The sequence below is a fragment of the Mobula hypostoma genome, chromosome 23, assembly GCF_963921235.1.
Source record: "Mobula hypostoma chromosome 23, sMobHyp1.1, whole genome shotgun sequence".
In the NCBI taxonomy this organism is placed as follows: Eukaryota; Metazoa; Chordata; class Chondrichthyes; order Myliobatiformes; family Myliobatidae; genus Mobula; species Mobula hypostoma.
The window spans coordinates 16,548,219-16,566,215 of NC_086119.1; the positions used below are offsets into that span (position 1 = coordinate 16,548,219).

General features: G+C 42.5%; 1 protein-coding gene across 2 annotated transcripts in view; it reads right to left on the minus strand.

The window, feature by feature from the left end:
- Positions 1 to 17,997, minus strand: part of vps53 (VPS53 subunit of GARP complex) — a 272,128-nt gene that overhangs the window by 175,859 nt on the left and 78,272 nt on the right. The window contains exons 10-11 of one of the 2 annotated variants that reach the window (XM_063031948.1): positions 15,532 to 15,674; positions 14,790 to 14,937 (exon numbers count right to left, since the gene is read on the minus strand). In XM_063031948.1, coding sequence (XP_062888018.1) covers positions 14,790 to 14,937; positions 15,532 to 15,674 — 291 coding nt within the window. The remainder of the gene's footprint in view (positions 1 to 14,789; positions 14,938 to 15,531; positions 15,675 to 17,997) is intronic. The other variant, XM_063031949.1, reaches the window with a different exon arrangement.

Here is a 17,997-nt window from a genome sequence, read left to right on the forward strand (position 1 = left end):
TTCCTCCAGCATTTTGTGTGTGTTGCTTAAAAGTAGAGGAGGAGTTGTCAGTTTTCTGTAACTATTCTCCAAGATGTTATAGAATCAAGGTTTTACCATAAATGCCTGCTTAAGGGATGATACATACAATATCTGCGACTGTGTCGACATCCTGCAGCCAAAGACTAAGTTTAGAATTATAGAAAAAGAAACATCAAGCAATATTGTATGTATACTACAATAATCTCAGTAGTACTACACATTAAAAACACCAATCAGCCTCAAATTGCCATATGGAGTTCAACACTAAATAGATTTTCTATTTGTTCAAACTAAGAACTTCTTGATTTACAAACTTAATGGAACTGGCTTCAACAGTTTATAAAGAGACAACCAGGCAGCCCCTTCTCCATTTCAATCTCAAACTAGCCGAAAACAAATAAAATTGCACATGCCTGCAGAACTCAATATTGAATTATCCAACTTTGGATATCATGTTCTCTCTTTCTATTTGTATTAAGACTGGCCATTTGTACACATCATTCATAGAAACATAGAAAACATACAGCACAATACAGGCCCACCCGCCCGCCCACAAAGCTGTGCCGAACATGTCCCTACCTTAGAACTACCTAGGCTTTACCCATGGCCCTCAATTGTTCTAAGCTCCATTCCTCTCTTTTTTTTCATTTGCAGATTTTTGTCTCCTCAGTATGCCCCAGTCAACCAGAAGATACGACATCATCCAGAATTGATTGGCTCTTGGCCAGTGAACATCAGTAGTGGAGGGGATTCTGAGAAATACGATTCAACTGCTTTTGGAAAGACAAGGACTGATGAGAGATAGTCAGGATGATTTTGTGCGTGCAAATAAACCACACCCCACAAAATTACTTGAAGAGGTGAACAAGAGATCTGACAAGATCAGGATGGTTAATGTTATCTGCACAGACTTCAGAAAAACTTTTGAGTAGGTCCCCCACGGTAGGATGGTCAGAAGGTTTAAACACATGAGTGTCCTACCCAAATGGCCAAAATATTGGCTTGGTGGAAGGAAGCAGAGGCTGGTGGAGAGGCCCGTGACTATTGGTGTGCTACAGGGATCGGGATAGAGTCCACTATTGTTTGACAGGTATATTAATGATTTGGATGAGAATGTAGGCGGCATGATTAGTAAATTTGTGGATGACACCAAAATTGGTGGTCAACCAGGAAAGGGAGCCAAGGAATGATAGAAGCATTTAACTTGGACATGCACAAGATGTCACATTTTGGGAAGCTAAACCAGGACAGGACATATAGAATGTATGAAAGGGGAGTGTCATAGAGCAGGCAGACCTATAGTACAAGTACATAATTACATAGTTCCCTGAATGTGGTGAAACAGGTAAACAATCTGGTGAACAGGGTTTATGGCATACTTACCTTCCTTGGACAGGGCAATGAGTACAAGAGTTGGGACATCATGTAACAGCTGCACAAGGGACTGGTGAGACTACACATGAAATATTATGTGCAGGTCTTGTTGCCACACAATAAGAATGATATAAGTAAGTGAGAGAGGAAGCAGAAATGATTCACAAGGATACCATTGTGATGAGAGAGCTTGTATTTTGAGGAGAGACTGGATTAGCTGGGACTGCTTTCCCTGGAGTGAAGGAGGCTGAGGGATGACCTTCTAGATGTTTATAAAATCATAAGGAACATAACTGAAGACTGGATTTTCAGTCTTTTTTCCAGGGTAAAGGAGTCTGAAACCAGAGGACATAGGTTGAAAACATACATGATACAAGTTAACAAGTATACAGTATAACACTACCAGCACTTCATTCGTGATGAGACAAAGGATTGCAAGGGCTGCTGAGAGGATCACTGGGGTCTTTCTTCCACCCATTACATACATTTATCAGGAGCGCTGCATAGGCAGGGCCCTTAGCATTGCTACTGATCCCTCCCAACCATCTAATAATCCCTTAATCCCCTACCATCAGGCAGGAGGTACTATAGTATCAGGACAAGAACTGTTAGGATGGGAAACAGCTTCTTTCCCCAGGCCGTAAGACTACTGAACTCCCTGCCACCACCCAGGTCTCATCACATGTGAAACGCCAGCAGCTTTATGTTGTTTACTTTTTAAACTTGGATAGTGTATGCACCTTATTATTTGCTGTAATATTACTTTGTGTGTTATGTATGTGATTTATATGTACTGTGTTGTGTACTTTGGTCCAAAAGACAGTTGTCTCATTTGGCAGTATGCATGTGTACGGCTGAATGATAATATACTTGAACTTGAAGGATGCCAGTAAGGTTGAAAGAGTGCAGAGAGCATTTACAGGGATATTGCCAGGCCTCGATTATCTGAGTTATAGAGAAGGGTTGAATAGGTTAGGAATTCATTCCATAGAGCCTAGAAGAATGAGAGGAGATTTGATAAAGGTATACAAAACTATGAGGGATATAAGATAGGGCAAGTGTTTTTTTCACTGAAGTTGGGTGAAATTATACTAGAGGTCTAAGGCTGAAAGGTGAACAGTTTAAAGGAAACACGAGGGGGAATTTCTTCACTCAGAAATAGTGAGAGTGTGTCACTACCAGTGGAAATCATGAATATGGAATCAATTTCAACATTTAGTAGCAATTTGGATAGGTACATGGATGGGAAGAGTGTGGATGGCTATGGTCCAGGTGCAGGTCAATGGGACTAGGCAGATTAATAGTTCAGCATGGACTAGATGGGCTGAAGGGCCTGTTTCTGTGCTGTAGTGGTCTATGATTCTATGACTATGTATCTATTATTAGCATATTACGGCAGAGAAATGAGCTTAAATGCCCATTTAATAGCTGCTCCTCATTTAACCCAATTACCTCCATTCCTGTTGTTCTACTTATTGCCCCTTCCCCACTTCCCTGCTATTTAGGCTTACTTGCTTTCTCTCTCTCTCTAGTTCTGGTGGAAGGTCCTTGACTTGAAAAACTAACGTGCTTCTCTTTCCACAGATCTGTTCGACTGACTCAGTTCTTCCAGCATTTCTGTTTTTGCTTCAATCTCTAACTACACAATCTCAGCAGAAGTCCACTGATCACTGAGGAAAAAGAAATTTATTGGCCTATGAGCCATGGCCTATCAGTTTAGTGAGGAACAAGAGCGGCTGGCGAGAAAACTCCACACTTGAATCAAATGTTAGAGATTGGAACCAATGAAGACAGGCACTAAATGCTGGAGGAACTCAGTAAGTCAGGCAGCATCTACGGAGGGGAATAAACAGTCCACATTTCAGGCCGAGACCCTTCATCAGGACAAGAAAGGAAGGAGGCAGAAGCCAGAAAGGTTAGCACACAAAAAATGATTTTAATAAAAAAAATAAACTCCTCCTTTGGTTATATAAAGAAATCTAGCAGGAACAAAGCTGACTTAAGTAACTGTGAGATTTCTTGTGGTATTCACAGTAAAACACAATAGAATCAATGGAAGACCACTCCCAAAAGGACAAATAACTAATGTGCAAAAGACAAAAAAACTGTGCAAATATAAGAATAATAATAATTAAATAAGCAATAAATATCGAGAACCTGAGCTGAAGAGTCCATCAAAGTGAATCCATATGTTGAGGAACAGGTCAGTGTTGGAGTAAGTGAAGTTGAGTCAAGTTATCCCCTGTGGTTCAAGAACCTGATGGTGGAGGGGTTATGATTGTTCCTGAACCTGGCAGAGTGGATTCTGAGGCTCCTGTACCTCCTTCCTGATGGCAGCAGTGAGAAGAGAGCATGAACTGGATGGCAGGGGTTCTTGATGATGACAAGCGCTCCTTTTAGATGTGTTCAGTCATGGGGAGGGCTTTACCATGATGGGCTCTGTTTTATCCACTACTTTTGTTGGCTTTTCTTTTCAAGGGCATTGGTGTTTTCCATACCAGGCAACCAGTCAATATACTCTCCACCACACGTCTATAGAAGTTTGTCAAAGTTTTAGATGACATGCCAAATTTATGCAAACTCCTAAGAAAGTAGAGGTGTTGCTTTCTTTCTTTGTCATGGCACTTACTTGCTGGACTCAGGACAGATCCTCTGAAATAATTACACCAAGGGGTTTAAAGTTGCTGACCCTCTCCACCTCTGATCCCCCGATGAGGACTGGCTCATGGACCTCCAGTTTTCTCTTCCCGTGGTCAATAACCAGCTTGTCGGTCTTGCTCAGCCAGATTTTAAACCTCCCTGCTATCTGCTGATTCATCACCACCTCTGATTCAGTCTATGACAGTGGTGTCATCAGCAAACTTAAATAAGGCATTGGAGCTGTGCTTAGCCACACAGTCATAGGTATAAAATGAGTAGAGCAGGGAGCCAAGCACACAGCCTTGTGGTGCATCTATGCTGATGGTGTTTGTGGAGGAGATGCTGTTGCCAATCCGAACTGACAGGGGTCTGCAAATGAGGAAATTGAGGATCCAGTTGCACAAAGAGGTATTAAGCTTAGGTCTTGGAGCTTATTGGTTAGTTTTTAAAGGATGATAGTATTGAATGCTGAGCTGTAGTCAATCAAGAGTGTCTTGATGAATGTATCATCACTGTCCAGATGTTCCAGAGTTGAATGAAGAGCCAATGAAGTTGCATCTGTTGTTATTCCATTATGACTAGGCAAATTGGAGTGGATCCAAGTCATTTCTCAGGCAGGAGTTGATATGTTTCATTACCAGCCTCTCAAAGCACTTCATCACCGTGGATTATCATAGTCATTGAACCAGGTTACCTTACTCTTCCCATAATTGAAGCCTGTTAGGTACCTCGGACTCCTGAAGCAAGAGGTTCAAGATATCAGTTAACACTCCAGCCAGTTGGTTAGCACAGGTCTTTGGTACTCCAGCCAGGTACCCCGTCAGGGCCAGATGCTTTCGAGGTTTCACCCTCCTGAAGGATGCTCTCATGTCAACCTCAGAGACTGAATTCACAGGGTCATCGGAGGCTGTGGGAGTTTGTGACAGTGCTTCATGTTTTGATAGTCACAGTGAGCACAAAAGGCATTGAATTATCTGGGAGTGAAGCCTGGGTGTCACCTATGTCACTTGATTTCACTTTGTAGGAGATAGTTGGGCTTGAATGCTATCTCCTCCTACAAACTGACGAGCAACTTCCAGTGATTCAAGTTTAGTCTGAGATTGCCACTTTGCACGTGAGATGGCTTTCCAGAGGACGTACCAGGATCTCTTGTATTTCATTTGGTTGTCAGACCTGAAGGCCACTGATGTAATCCTCAGAAGATTGCAGGCTGCAGATCTTGTGGTTCAACCAGGGCTTCTGGTTGGGAAGACTCGATTTTGTGGGGAGAGCCTTGTCTATGGCTGTTTTTATAAAGTCTATGACAACTGTGGCATATTCATTCAATCACCTAGAAGGAAAACACTGATTTCAAACCTCCATTACCTTGGAATTATATCCACTTATGGGGCAACTTTCGGGAGAAAACCCCGAGGAAAAATCCAGAACCGGAGTCCCTAAGGCAAACCTATGTTGAGTTCAATGCTGACTGGCAAACTCCTGCGATGCCACTGGTGCCAAACTGTATTGGTCTCTGCCATTCCCTTGGATTCATCAGCCGCGTGGAGAGGGGGAACCTGCTGCACGGGCAACAGCTTCTCTTCATATTATACTTGCCTGGCTTGCTTGTGTATTGACCAACACTGACAACGTAGACAATTAGTGCGCAACATCCAAGGTCGACCCCAGCCAATGGAGAACCTCAATTAGACGAGCAACCAGAGTTATCACTTTGCAAACAAGATCCCACAAACAGCACCAGCGTAAATAATAGCTATTTATGGAGAGTTATCTTTGCTGATGTTGACTAGGGAGAAGAACATTGCCAGAAGAACAAGTGAGCTTCCCAAATTACAAGATTGTTAGCATCCCAGTGCATCACTGGAGCAGAAAAATGGGACGACAATTAATACCCCATATAAAATACGGCATTAGCTTAATCAGTGGTCGCCTGGATTATGCCCTATAGTTCAGTAGTGAGGGTTGAACTTGTGATCTTCCATCTGAACCAACCTTCTTATGTGTTAATAATAGGAAGCGTCATTTGAAGCATAGTACTACACACCTGCCCCAGTGCTGCAGAGTGATGCTAAACATCTCATGGTTCTGCTACTACAGGAAACTCAAGATGGCTCAAGTACTTTTGGTATACTGACCATTAATCTTCATTTGATCATTAAAGACAAAAAGGTGACGGATAATTACATATCTGTTTACTGTCAACATCTTACCAAGGTTGTTCTACAACACTAATGAACATACAGTACGTTACTTCTTGGCTTCGATGCTTGGATTGGCATTACACATATAAAAGTGTTTCCAAGGTATTCAGGTGAAGGACAGACTCTCTAAAAATTGCCCAAATCAAATTGTACCACAGTTACTCATCATGGCTACAACAGCAATAGCTCTCAAACCTGTGGCCTCAGTCGTCGAGGAAGATAAAGTTAGCAAGCCCAGTACCACCTGCTGGTACCCTTCCACCATCCTCTTGACTCTCAACAACACAAATATGGTCACTGTCTTCATGCAAAATCTGAGAGGAGCAATCACATTGGTTCCATTCTCCCCCTCCTTACTTCCTTGCAACTTTTTCTGTCGCAAACATAATCATCAACTCCTCTTTTTGCAACAGACAAACTGCTGGAGGAATTCGATGGGTCAGGCAGCATCTGCGGAAAGAAATGGATAGTAGACGTTTTGGGTCAAGATCCTTCACCTAGACTCGTACCCCCCACCCCACCTATTTGGTTCACTCACCAGTAATCTACATTATAGGGTAATTGGGTAATTTACAGTAGCCAATTAAAAACTAGCACATTTTTTGGGATTTGTGGGATACTGATCACCGAGCACAGAGAGAACATGCAAATCCTGCACCAGCTGTGGACAAGGTCAGAATCTTGCCAGGCTTCTTGGAGTTGTGTGGTAGCAGCATTGTCACCGGGTCTAAATCCTGCAGCTCACCACCCATCTGTGAGAGCACCTTCATCAGAGGAGTGCAAGGACGCAAGAAGGTGGCTCATCCCTTTTCAAGGGAAATCCAGACCTCATATACAAGATATATATTGCATTAATGTGATCAAAGAGAATGCTGTGGCCCATACACACATGCAAGTCATTGCATGGTGCTGGAAATACAGAAGTGCTGAAGAAAATGCACCTTGGAATCAAACACAAGAATATCCATGATAGATGAGACACAAGGACAATGAGTAAAAACACAAGCTGTCAAACACTCAGCCATTAAGGACAGAAAATCTGGTGTCACCTTGGACAGGAAATTTAAACTCAGCAGCCACTTTATTAGGTACTTCCTGTAAAGAATAAAATGGCCACTGAGTGTATTCAAAGTGTTGCAAGTTCAGAGATGCTCTTTTGTACGCCACTAATGTAAAACGTGGTTATTTGAGTTACTATTGCCTTCCTGTCAGCTTGAACCAGTCAGGTCATTCTCCATTCTCATCAACAAGGTGTCTTCACCCACAGAACTGCCACACATTGGATGTTTTTCATTTTTCACTCAATTCTCTGTAAAACTCTACAGACTATTACGCATGAAAATTCCAGGAGATCAGCAGTTTCTGAGATACTTAAAACACCCCATCTGGCATCAACAATCATTCCATGGTCAAAATCACTTTGATCACACTTCTGTCCCATTCTGATATTTGGTCTGAACACAACTGAACCTATTGATCATGTTTGCATGCTTTTATGCATTGAATTGTAAGACCAAACACACCTACAGACACTGACTCAGGAGTTTAGAAATGAGACAGTCACATGCTGAGTGCAGTGCCTTTACACAGCAGCAAGGTTGGTTCACTCTTCCTACCCAGCTCTCAGAAAATTCCCAGACACCAGCCTGAAGGCCAGTCACTACTGACAGCCATGTGGGCTCGAAGAAAGTAATTAGTCACAAGGAACGTGGAAAGAGTTCAGAGATCTGGCTGTCAAGGACCATTACCATCTGACTAACACTGTCTGCTGAAAATGTAATGGAAGTTTCTTGTGCATAAATAAACTGAAACCAGACACTAACACTGAAATCTTGAAGAAGACCATAGACATTTTTCTTGGCAACTAGGCCAATAATTCAGATCTGTCTATACATATATATTTCTTTTTGGAAAAGAAAACTTCAAACTGCTAATTTTGGGAAGTTCAAATACATTATCAGGAGACCAAAGGTGTTCTGCTGTGCTGAAATTAATCTTCAATATTGCACTTATGCTGCACAGACGTGTAAGAAAGCAGCTCCATTAAACTAGTTTAACCCCTATGCTACAGGTATAAGGCAAGGTTATTTTTGGAAGTCGTGATATACATAGATTCCATTCTGAAGGGTGAGGAATTCAGGGACAGAAAAGAGCTTCTGTACCAACAGATGATTTTGGAACACAAACTCCATACTTCCCAGCCTAGTAACATTAACTTTGGAATTGGCTCTTTTTAAAACATACTCATTCAAAAAGGAGGGTGGATGTTGCTAACATAGCCACTACTTGAACACATTGCCCTAAACTGCTATTCCAGATAGAAGTCGTAGAACACTACAGTACAGAAACAGGCCCTTCAGCCCATCTAGTCTGTGCCAAAACATTAATCTACCTAGTCCCATCGACCTGCACCCTGCCTATAGCCCTCCATGAGCAAAGTAGTTCGCATTCATGTATGGCCTCTAGTTGCAGTTTCACCCAACCTCAGTGGAAAAAGCCTGCTTGTATTTACCCTTAAAACACCCCTCAATTTTATATACCTCTATCAAAGCTCCTCTCAGTCCTCTACATTCCAGGGAATAGAGTCTATTCAACAATTTCCTACAACTCAGGTCCAAGTTTCAGCAACTTGTAATTTTTCTCTGCACTCATTCAATCCCACTTACACCTTTCCTGTGTGTAGGTGACCAAAACTGCACACAATACTCCAAACCAGGGCTCACCTACCTTTTATACAATTTCAACATAACATCCCAACACCTGTATTTAATACATTGATTTATGAAAGGCCAATGTGCCAAAAGTTTTCCTTACGACCCTATCGACCTGAAACCCCACTATCAAGAAACTATTGATCTGTACTCCCAGATCCCTCTGTTCTACTGCACTCCTTAGTGCCCTGCCGCTCACCGCATAAATCCTACCCTGGATGGTCCTCACAAAGTGCGACACCTCACACTAATATGCATTAAATTCCATCAGCCATTTTTCTGCCCATTTTTGCAGCTGGTCTCGATCCCACTTCAAGCTTTGATAGTCTTCCTTGCTGTCCACTACACCCCCAATCTTGGTGTCATCTGCAAATTAGCTGATCCACATTATCATCCAGATCGCTGATACAGAGGACAAACAACACGGACCCAGTACCAATCCCTGCACCAGAACCACTAGTCACAGACCTCCAGTCAGAGAAGCAACCACCTATAACCACTCTCTGACTTATTCCGTGAAGCCGATGTCTAATTACTTGTTTGCCAAGCAACCTAACATTCTTGACCAACCTCCAATGTGGGACTTTGTCAAAGGCCTTGCTTAAGTCAATGAAGACAACATCCTTCATCAAAGATCTTGCCTTCATCAATATTCCTGGAAACCTGCTTGAAAAACTCTAAAATTGGTGAGACAAGACCTACAACACACAAAGCCATGGTGATGTTCATGAATCAGTCTCCAGCTATCTGAATACTTGTGTATCTGGTCCCTTAGAATATCTTCCAATAACTTTCATATAACCATATAATTTCCCACTACTGATGTCAGACTCACCGGGCTATAATTTCCTAGTTTATTCTTAGAGCCTTTCTTAAACAACAAAACAACATCAGCTATCCTCCAATTCTCTGGTGCCTCACCCGTGGCTAAGGGTGATTCAAATATCTCTACTAGGGCACCTGTAATTTCCACACCAGCCTCCCACATTTGCCTCAAGACAGCAAACACCTCCTCCTCTGTAACTGTATAGGGTCCATGACCTCACTGCTGCATTGGCTCATGTCTACAGACTTTGTGTCCATCTCCTGAGTAAATACAGATGCAAACAAGCCATTTAGGATTTTCCCATCTCATTCGGCTCCACGCATAGATTGCCACTCTGATCTTCCAGAGGGCCTATTTTGTCCCTTGCTATTCTTTTGGTCTAAATATAGATGTTGAAGCCCTTAGGATTGTCCTCAACCTCATCTGCTAAAGCAACCTCATGCCTTCTTTTAGTCCTCCTGATTTCCTTCTTAAGATCTCTTGCATTTTTTTTAGACTCAAGTGCCTCATTTGTTCCCATCTGCCTATATCTGCTATGCACAACCTTCTTTTTCTTAACCAAGTCCTCAATATCTCTCAAAAACTAAGGTTCCCTAAACCTGTTACCCTTGCCTTTTTATTCTGACAGGAATGTACAAACTCCGTACTCTCAAAGTTTCACTTTTGAAGGCCTCCGCCTTACCAAGTACACCTTTGCCAGAAAACAACCTGTCCCAACGTGCACTTGCCAGATCCTTTCTGATACCATCAAAATTAGCCTTTTTCCAATTTAGAATCTCAACCTGAGGACCACGCCTATCCTTTTCTATAATTACCCCTTTAAACTAATGGAATTATAATCACTAGATGCAAAGTGTTCCCGTACACAAACTTCTGTCATCTGCCTGTCTCATTTCCTAGTATAACACGCTCTCTAGTTCAAAGTACATTTATTGGTGTATGTATGCAGTACACAACCCAGATTTATCTTCTGTAAAGACAGCCACAAAACAAATAAAACTATGGAACTTGTTCAAGAAAAACATTATCCCCCTCCTCCCACACGCACAAAAAAAACAAGTCACACCAATTACAAAAAGAACATCAATACCCCCCCCCAGGCAAAAGACAAACTGCACAAATGGCAACAAGAATATTAACACCACCACATGCAAAAAACAAACTGCGCAAATGGCAACAAGAAAAGAACAAGAGACAATAACAATTACTATGTAACACACATCAAAGTTGCTGGTGAACGCAGCAGACCAGGCAGCATCTCTAGGAAGAGGTACAGTCGACGTTTCGGGCTGAGACCCTTCGTCAGGACTAACTGAAGGAAGAGCTAGTAAGAGTTGCTTGAATTTCCAGCATCTGCAGAATTCCTCGTGTTTGCGAACAATTACTATATACTATATTAAGTAAACTTTCCTGAACACATTTGACAAGCTCTATCCTATTTAGTCCTTTTACAGAATGGGAGTCCCAGTCAATATGTGAAAAGTTAAAATCACCTATCATCACATCCTTATGTTTCTTGTAACAGTCTAATCTTTCCTCCAAATTTGCTCCTCAAGATCGTGCAGACTGCTGGGTGGTCTGTAATAACGTACTCATTCCTTTCTCATTTCTCCATTCTACCCATAAAATCTCACTAGATGAGCTCTCCAGTCTGTCCTGACTGAGCACTGCCGTGACATTTTCCCTAACTGGTAATGCCACCTCTCCCCCTTTAATCCCTCCCACTCTATCATGTCTAAAGCAACAGAATCCCTGAACATTGAGCTGCCAGTTCTGCCCCCCTGCAATCTAGTTTCAGAAATGGCTACAAAGTCATAATTCTGCATGATGATCCATGCCCTAAGCTCATCTGCCTTTCCAACAATACTCCTTGCTCTAAAATATACACAGCTCAGAACATTAGTCTCACCATGCTCAACTTTTTGATTCCTGATCTCATATGCAGGCTTAACAATATCTTTCTCCACAACCACTCCGCTACCTGATCTGCTCTGGTGCCCATCTGTTCCAATTCCCCTACAACTCTAGTTTAAAATCCCTCATCCCCCCCCCCCCCACCATTCTGTGCAGCACTAGCAAACCTTCCCACTATGATTTTAGACCCCTTCTGTTCAGGTGCAAACCTTCTGTACAGGTCTCACTTTCCAAGAAAGAGAGCCCAATGATCCAAAAATCAGAAGCACTCCCCGGCTACACCAACTTCTTAGCCAACTGTTAAACTGTGTGATCTTCCTGTTTCTGGCCTCTCTAACATGTGGCATGGGTGGCAATCCTGAGATCACAACCCTGGAGCTCCTGTCCTTTAATTTAGCACCTAACTGCCTGAACTCACTTTGCAGGATCTCATCGCTCATCCTATCCACGACCTCTGGCTGTTCACCCTCCCACTTATGAACGCTGTGGACCCAATCGGAGATGTCCCTGACCGTAGCACCCGGGAGGCGACAAACCACTGGGAATCTCATTCTTGTCCACAGAACCTCCTTTCTGTTCCCATAACCAACAAGTCCCCTATCACTACAGATCGCATCTTCTCTTCTGAGCCACAGCGCCAGACTCAGTGCCAGAGACCTGACCGCTGTGGGTTTCCTCTACTAACCCACCCCCAACAGTATCCAAAGTGGTATACCGGTTGTTTAGGGAAAGAGTCACAGGGGTGATCTGAACTGTCTGCCTATCCTCTTTCTCCCTCCTGACAATCATCCAGTTACCTGTCTACTGCATTTTGGGTGTAACTACCTTCTGTATGTCCTGTTTATCAATAGCCTCTGCCTCCCATATGATCAAATTTCATCCAGTTCCAGCTCCAACCACTTAACATGATCTGTTACAAGTTGCAGCTGGATGCATTTCTTTCAGGAATAGCCCTCAGAGATGCTGGAGGTCTCCCTGCCTTCCCATATGCCACAACAGGAGCATTCTAGTATCTTGTCTGGCATCCCAACTCTAAATGTGCAATAAGAAAAAAATAGAAAGAAAAAAGATCTACCTACAGCCTGCAGCTCTCCGCACCAAAGTCTCAATTCCCCACTGCAACACCGGTCCACTCACACGATGGCCACTCCGCTTAAACCTCATCTCTTTTTTTTTGGCCCTTGCCAAGTGCCTAATTACGTGCAACCCAATGTCTCCTCAGGAACTGTGGCACGCAAAATGTGCCAACTTCCCTCACTCACTTCTTTTAAACTCCCTCTCCCTCTATGCAATCCGGTGTCTTCTCTGGACTGTGGCACTGATGGGAGTTAAAAGTCAAAGTTTGGGAACACACATCATAAAGGACCATGCAGGCAGATTTCTTTCCTATGAGGACATTAGTGAACCATATATGCATTTTCCCTTTTCCTTTCTAGTCCTGATGAAGTGTCCTGGCCCGAAACATCAACTATTTATTCATTTCCAATGATGCTGCCTGACCTGCTGAGTTCCTCCAACATTTTATGTGCGTTGTAAATTCACTGTTGCCATCCGTGCTATGAGCTTTTTATTCCAAATTTATCCCAATTTAAACTCCATGCTTGCTTTAATAAGACCATAAGACAAAGGAGCAGAAGTCGGCCATTCGGCCCATCGAGTCTGCTCCACCATTTTATCATGAGCTGATCCTGGAATGTGTTGGAATCCACAGATCAATAATCCAGCACTCTCATAAGCAATTCAGCAATGATCACAGTGCTATCACTCCTTCAGAGTCCTTACATGTCACCACATACAACCCTAAGCCTCTCTTACTACAGGCATACTCAGCAAATCTATAGAACAGTAACTATAAACAGGATTAATGAAAGTGCAAGTAGAGCATAGAAGAGAACAAACTGTGCAAATGCAATAAATAACAAGAACAGGAATTAACAAGATAAGGAGTCCTTAAAGATAATTGCATAATAAAATTATTTAACTTATCACCTAATCTCTAAAATGGTGACCTCTTGGGTACAATCTCTTCCTCATGGTTGCATTATAGGTTATCATATCTACCTTACAACAGCCCTCAGCCAAAAATAAAAATAAGCAGTGTAAATGTTTTTATCCCCTTTTTGCTGCGCAAAACAAACACATCATTTATTGGACTCTGATCCTGAGTGGACAATTATTAGGCTGTTGTAGACGTAACAAAGCAAGAAATTCTGTGATAAAATTAAAGGGTAAAAGAGATATTTACAACGTGCTTTGGGATGGTCCAAATGTTTATAGTATCTAAATGCTCAATGTATGTATTGCAGCAGTTTATTGACTGACGTAAACAGCAATCTGATGGTAACTAAGCAATCAATTATATTTATTTGTTAACAGAAAAAGTGCAAGCCAATAAACGGGTGGCATGGCAATGTATCGGATAGCGTAACGCTATTACTGTGCCTGCGACCCAATTCATTTCCTGCTGATGACTGTGAGAAGTCTGTACATTCTCCCTGTGACCACGTCAGATTCCTCCGGGTGCTCTGGTTTCCTCCCACAGTCACAAGATTTACAGGTGAGTAGGTTTTACTGGCCATATGAGTGTAATTGACCACATGAGGCCACTGGGCTATATCACGAAATATATAGGCTCTCCTTTTTGTTTTTAAAGTTACTGAAATAAGATATTCTGCAATGAATTGAGAGGGCTTCCACGTAATAATTCTCCTGAAAGAGTGCACCACGGAGCAGACTCGATGGGCTGAATGGCCTAACCTTGCTCCTATGTCTCACAGTGTTATGTCTCATGGACTGCACCTCCAGATGTGGAGTGCTACCTTAGTATTGAACAGAAAATGCAGTTTTATTTTGCTCGAGCCTCCAGAGCTGACCCTGGGTCCACAACCCACTGGCTCAGAATCAGAAGTGCTACACAGCTGTCACATCAGACAAAGTAATGATGGATCGAACAGGGAAAGGAGATGCAGTGCAATAAAATTCAGTTGAAGAAGATCAGTGAGACCAAAGGAACAGAGGGAAGAGGACAGCACTAAGACATAGGGGCTTGGGCAGTACCAAGAATGAAAATGGGGAAAGCAAATGTTATCATGGTCACTCAACTCTTACCACAATGCCGTCTGTCAGCGTGCTGCCTGAGAACCGTTTGGCCAACAAGCTCTCAAAATTCGTTGTTCTTTGAATTGCAAACAGCAGCAATTTTACTTCAATTTCCTTGGCTCTTGTTCGCATTATTTTAGCCAGCTCAATCCTGGAATGGAAAAAAAAGATAAATGCCTTCGGGGAAGCCACCCATGTTTGCATTTTAGGAAAAAATACCACACATTTAAGAAATAAAGAGAAATAACAACTAGTTTTTGGAAAACTGAAATATCAGACCAGTTCTATTGGGCAATTTCCAGATAGACAGCACCTGAGGCAGGATCTTGGTTTCTATTACCACTTGTGTGTACCTCCCTCAGCTTCAGTGACAAGGCTTCATCATTCATCAGCCAGGCTGCCAGAGGGAACAAGCTACGGGATTATGCTCAAACTGAATCAGAAAAAAATGGAAAATGGGTTGAATTCATAAGCTTCACCAGTATAACTGTGATATGGTCTGTTGCAGCTCCCCAGTCTATTTAATCTCAGCAAATGAACAATAACTACCTGAAGGTAAGCAGTCACAGCCATCCACAGCTGAGGGAAAACAATAAAAGGAATTTGAGAAATAAATATAATTGCAATCTATTAAATTATGGAAGCAATGCCTAGATTAGGGTCCTAAATTAGCAACACATACAAGTCCACCAATAACAAAGCCAGAAGGATGAACAACAATCATTATCATATTTCTGATTCCTACCTGGTAACATGGCAGAATTCCACAGTGATCCTTTCGCTCATGCACCACTCCACTGGAAACATCCGACCATATTTCTCCTCGTAGTCTACCAACTGCCGTTTGATCCAAGCATATCGTCGATCTATCTTATCTAGCCACGCCACCTATCAAAAATATTTACAAGGAAAGTAGGACTTTAGCATGGAAGTTATCTGAATGCATGTCCTGGCCTCTCTACCTATCGTTTCACACCAGTGTTAAAGCTGTCAACTTCTAATGTGCCCAGGTGTCTCAAGCCCTCATTTATATTGTTCAATTCCCTTAAAAATTTCAAAAAGGTTCAAACATTCAATTTAAATTTATCAAAGTATGCAAATATCACAATATACTCCCCTGAGTTTCATTTTCTTACGGGCATTCACAGTAGAACACAGAAATAAAAGAAATCAATGTAAAACTGCACACAAACGGCAACCAATATGCAAAAGAAGCCAAACTGCAAATATAAAATGAAACAAATAATGTTTGTAAATAAGTAAATAGTACTGAGAACACGAGTTGCTGAGTCTTTAAAAATTAGTCCATGGGTTGTGGAATCGGTTCAGAGTTGAGCTGAGTGAAGTTATCCATGATGGTTCAGGAGCCTGATGGTTGAAGGATAATAACTGTCCCTGAACCTAGTGACATGGGACCTAAGGCTCCTGTACCTCCTTCCCGATGGTAGCAGAGAGAAAACAGCATGGCCTGGATGGTGGGAGTCAATGATGAATGTAGCTTTCTTGTGGCAGGCCTCCTTGTAGATGTGCTCAATGGCTCAGTTGGTTGGTTGGCCATAGCAAGTTTATTTTGGAATTGACAATTGCTATGTTATTATGCATTTTGAGAGCTGGTGGCCGCAAAAGAATATTAAGCACAGCATGAAAACAACTGACAGACAAAAATCAGCTTGATCTGCAAAACCCCTCTTGAACTGCCATCTCACTCTCAGAACTACTCCAACAGGTTCAATAATATGAAATACACACTGGAAAGACAAGTTAAAGGGAGTAAATAAACTATCAGATTACTATTTAGTCTGTTGCATGATCCCTGGCCCTGGAGAGTAATGAATCACTGGATCTGCATGACTTCAGAGTGAGGAATGCAGGACTGTCAACTGGTTCACAACTGCGTAACAAGCAGTTAACCTAACAAGGCTGTGTAAACTCTACTCTGAAATTAATGTTTCTGTTCCAATCTGATTTTATCATAAAATTTTCCTATTTCTTTGATAATAATTAATTTTGTCCTTAACAAAGGCGCCGCCATAGCGTAGTGGTTAGCGTGACGTTATTACAGCTTGAGGCTTCGGAGTTCAGGTTTCAATTCTGATGCCAACAGTAAGGACTTTGTACGTCCTTTCCATGAACTCATATGAGTTTCCCCCGGGTGCTCCAGTTTCCTCCCATAGTCCAAAGATGTAACGGTTAGTAAGTCAATTGGTCATCGTAAATTGTCCCACGATTAGGCTAGGGTTAAATAGGTGGGCGCTGGATGGAGCAGCTCGTTAGCCAGAAGGGATTTTTTTGATGCTGAATATCTAAATTAAAATAAACTCTCCTATCTCAGGTATCTTCTGCTGTGTCATCCCAGTGAATGTCCTGTGGGCTAATATACAAAACTTAGATCACATCACATCTGTGGCCAATCCTAATGTTACCTGATGTGAACACAAGAAACTCCCAGTGGCCACACATTTTAATTCCACATCCCATTCCCATTCTGACATGTCTATCCATGGCCTCCTCTACTGTAAAGATGAAGCCACACTCAGGTTGGAGGAACAACACCTTATATTCTGTCTGGGTAGCCTCCAACCTGATGGCATAAACATCGACTTCTCTAACTTCCGCTAGGCCCCACCTCCCCCTCGTACCCCATCTGTTACTCATTTTTATGCACACATTCTTTCTCTCACTCTCCTTTTTCTCCGTCTGTCCCTCTGAATATACCTCTTGCCCATCCTCTGGGTCCCCCCCCCCCCGTCTTTCTTCCCGGACCTCCTGTCCCATGATTCTCTCGTATCCCCTTTTGCCTATCACCTGCCCAGCTCTTGGCTCTATCCCTCCCCCTCCTGTCTTCTCCTATCATTTTGGATCTCCCCCTCCCCCTCCCACTTTCAAATCCCTTACTCACTCTTCCTTCAGTTAGTCCTGACGAAGGGTCTCGGCCTGAAACGTCGACTGCACCTCTTCCTACAGATGCTGCTTGGCCTGCTGCATTCACCAGCAACTTTCATGTGTGTTGCTTGAATTTCCAGCATCTGCAGAATTCTTGTTGTTTGCGAAACCTACTATTAAACTCACTCTGCCATGGACTCCTGCCATTAACCGAGGAGTCTGTGGACCCCAGGTTGGGAAGCTGTGTAGGGTAATCAGGAATGAGAATTTCTTTAGCCAGACAGAAGTGGAACTATGGAATTCATTGCCACAGATGGCTGTGGAGGCC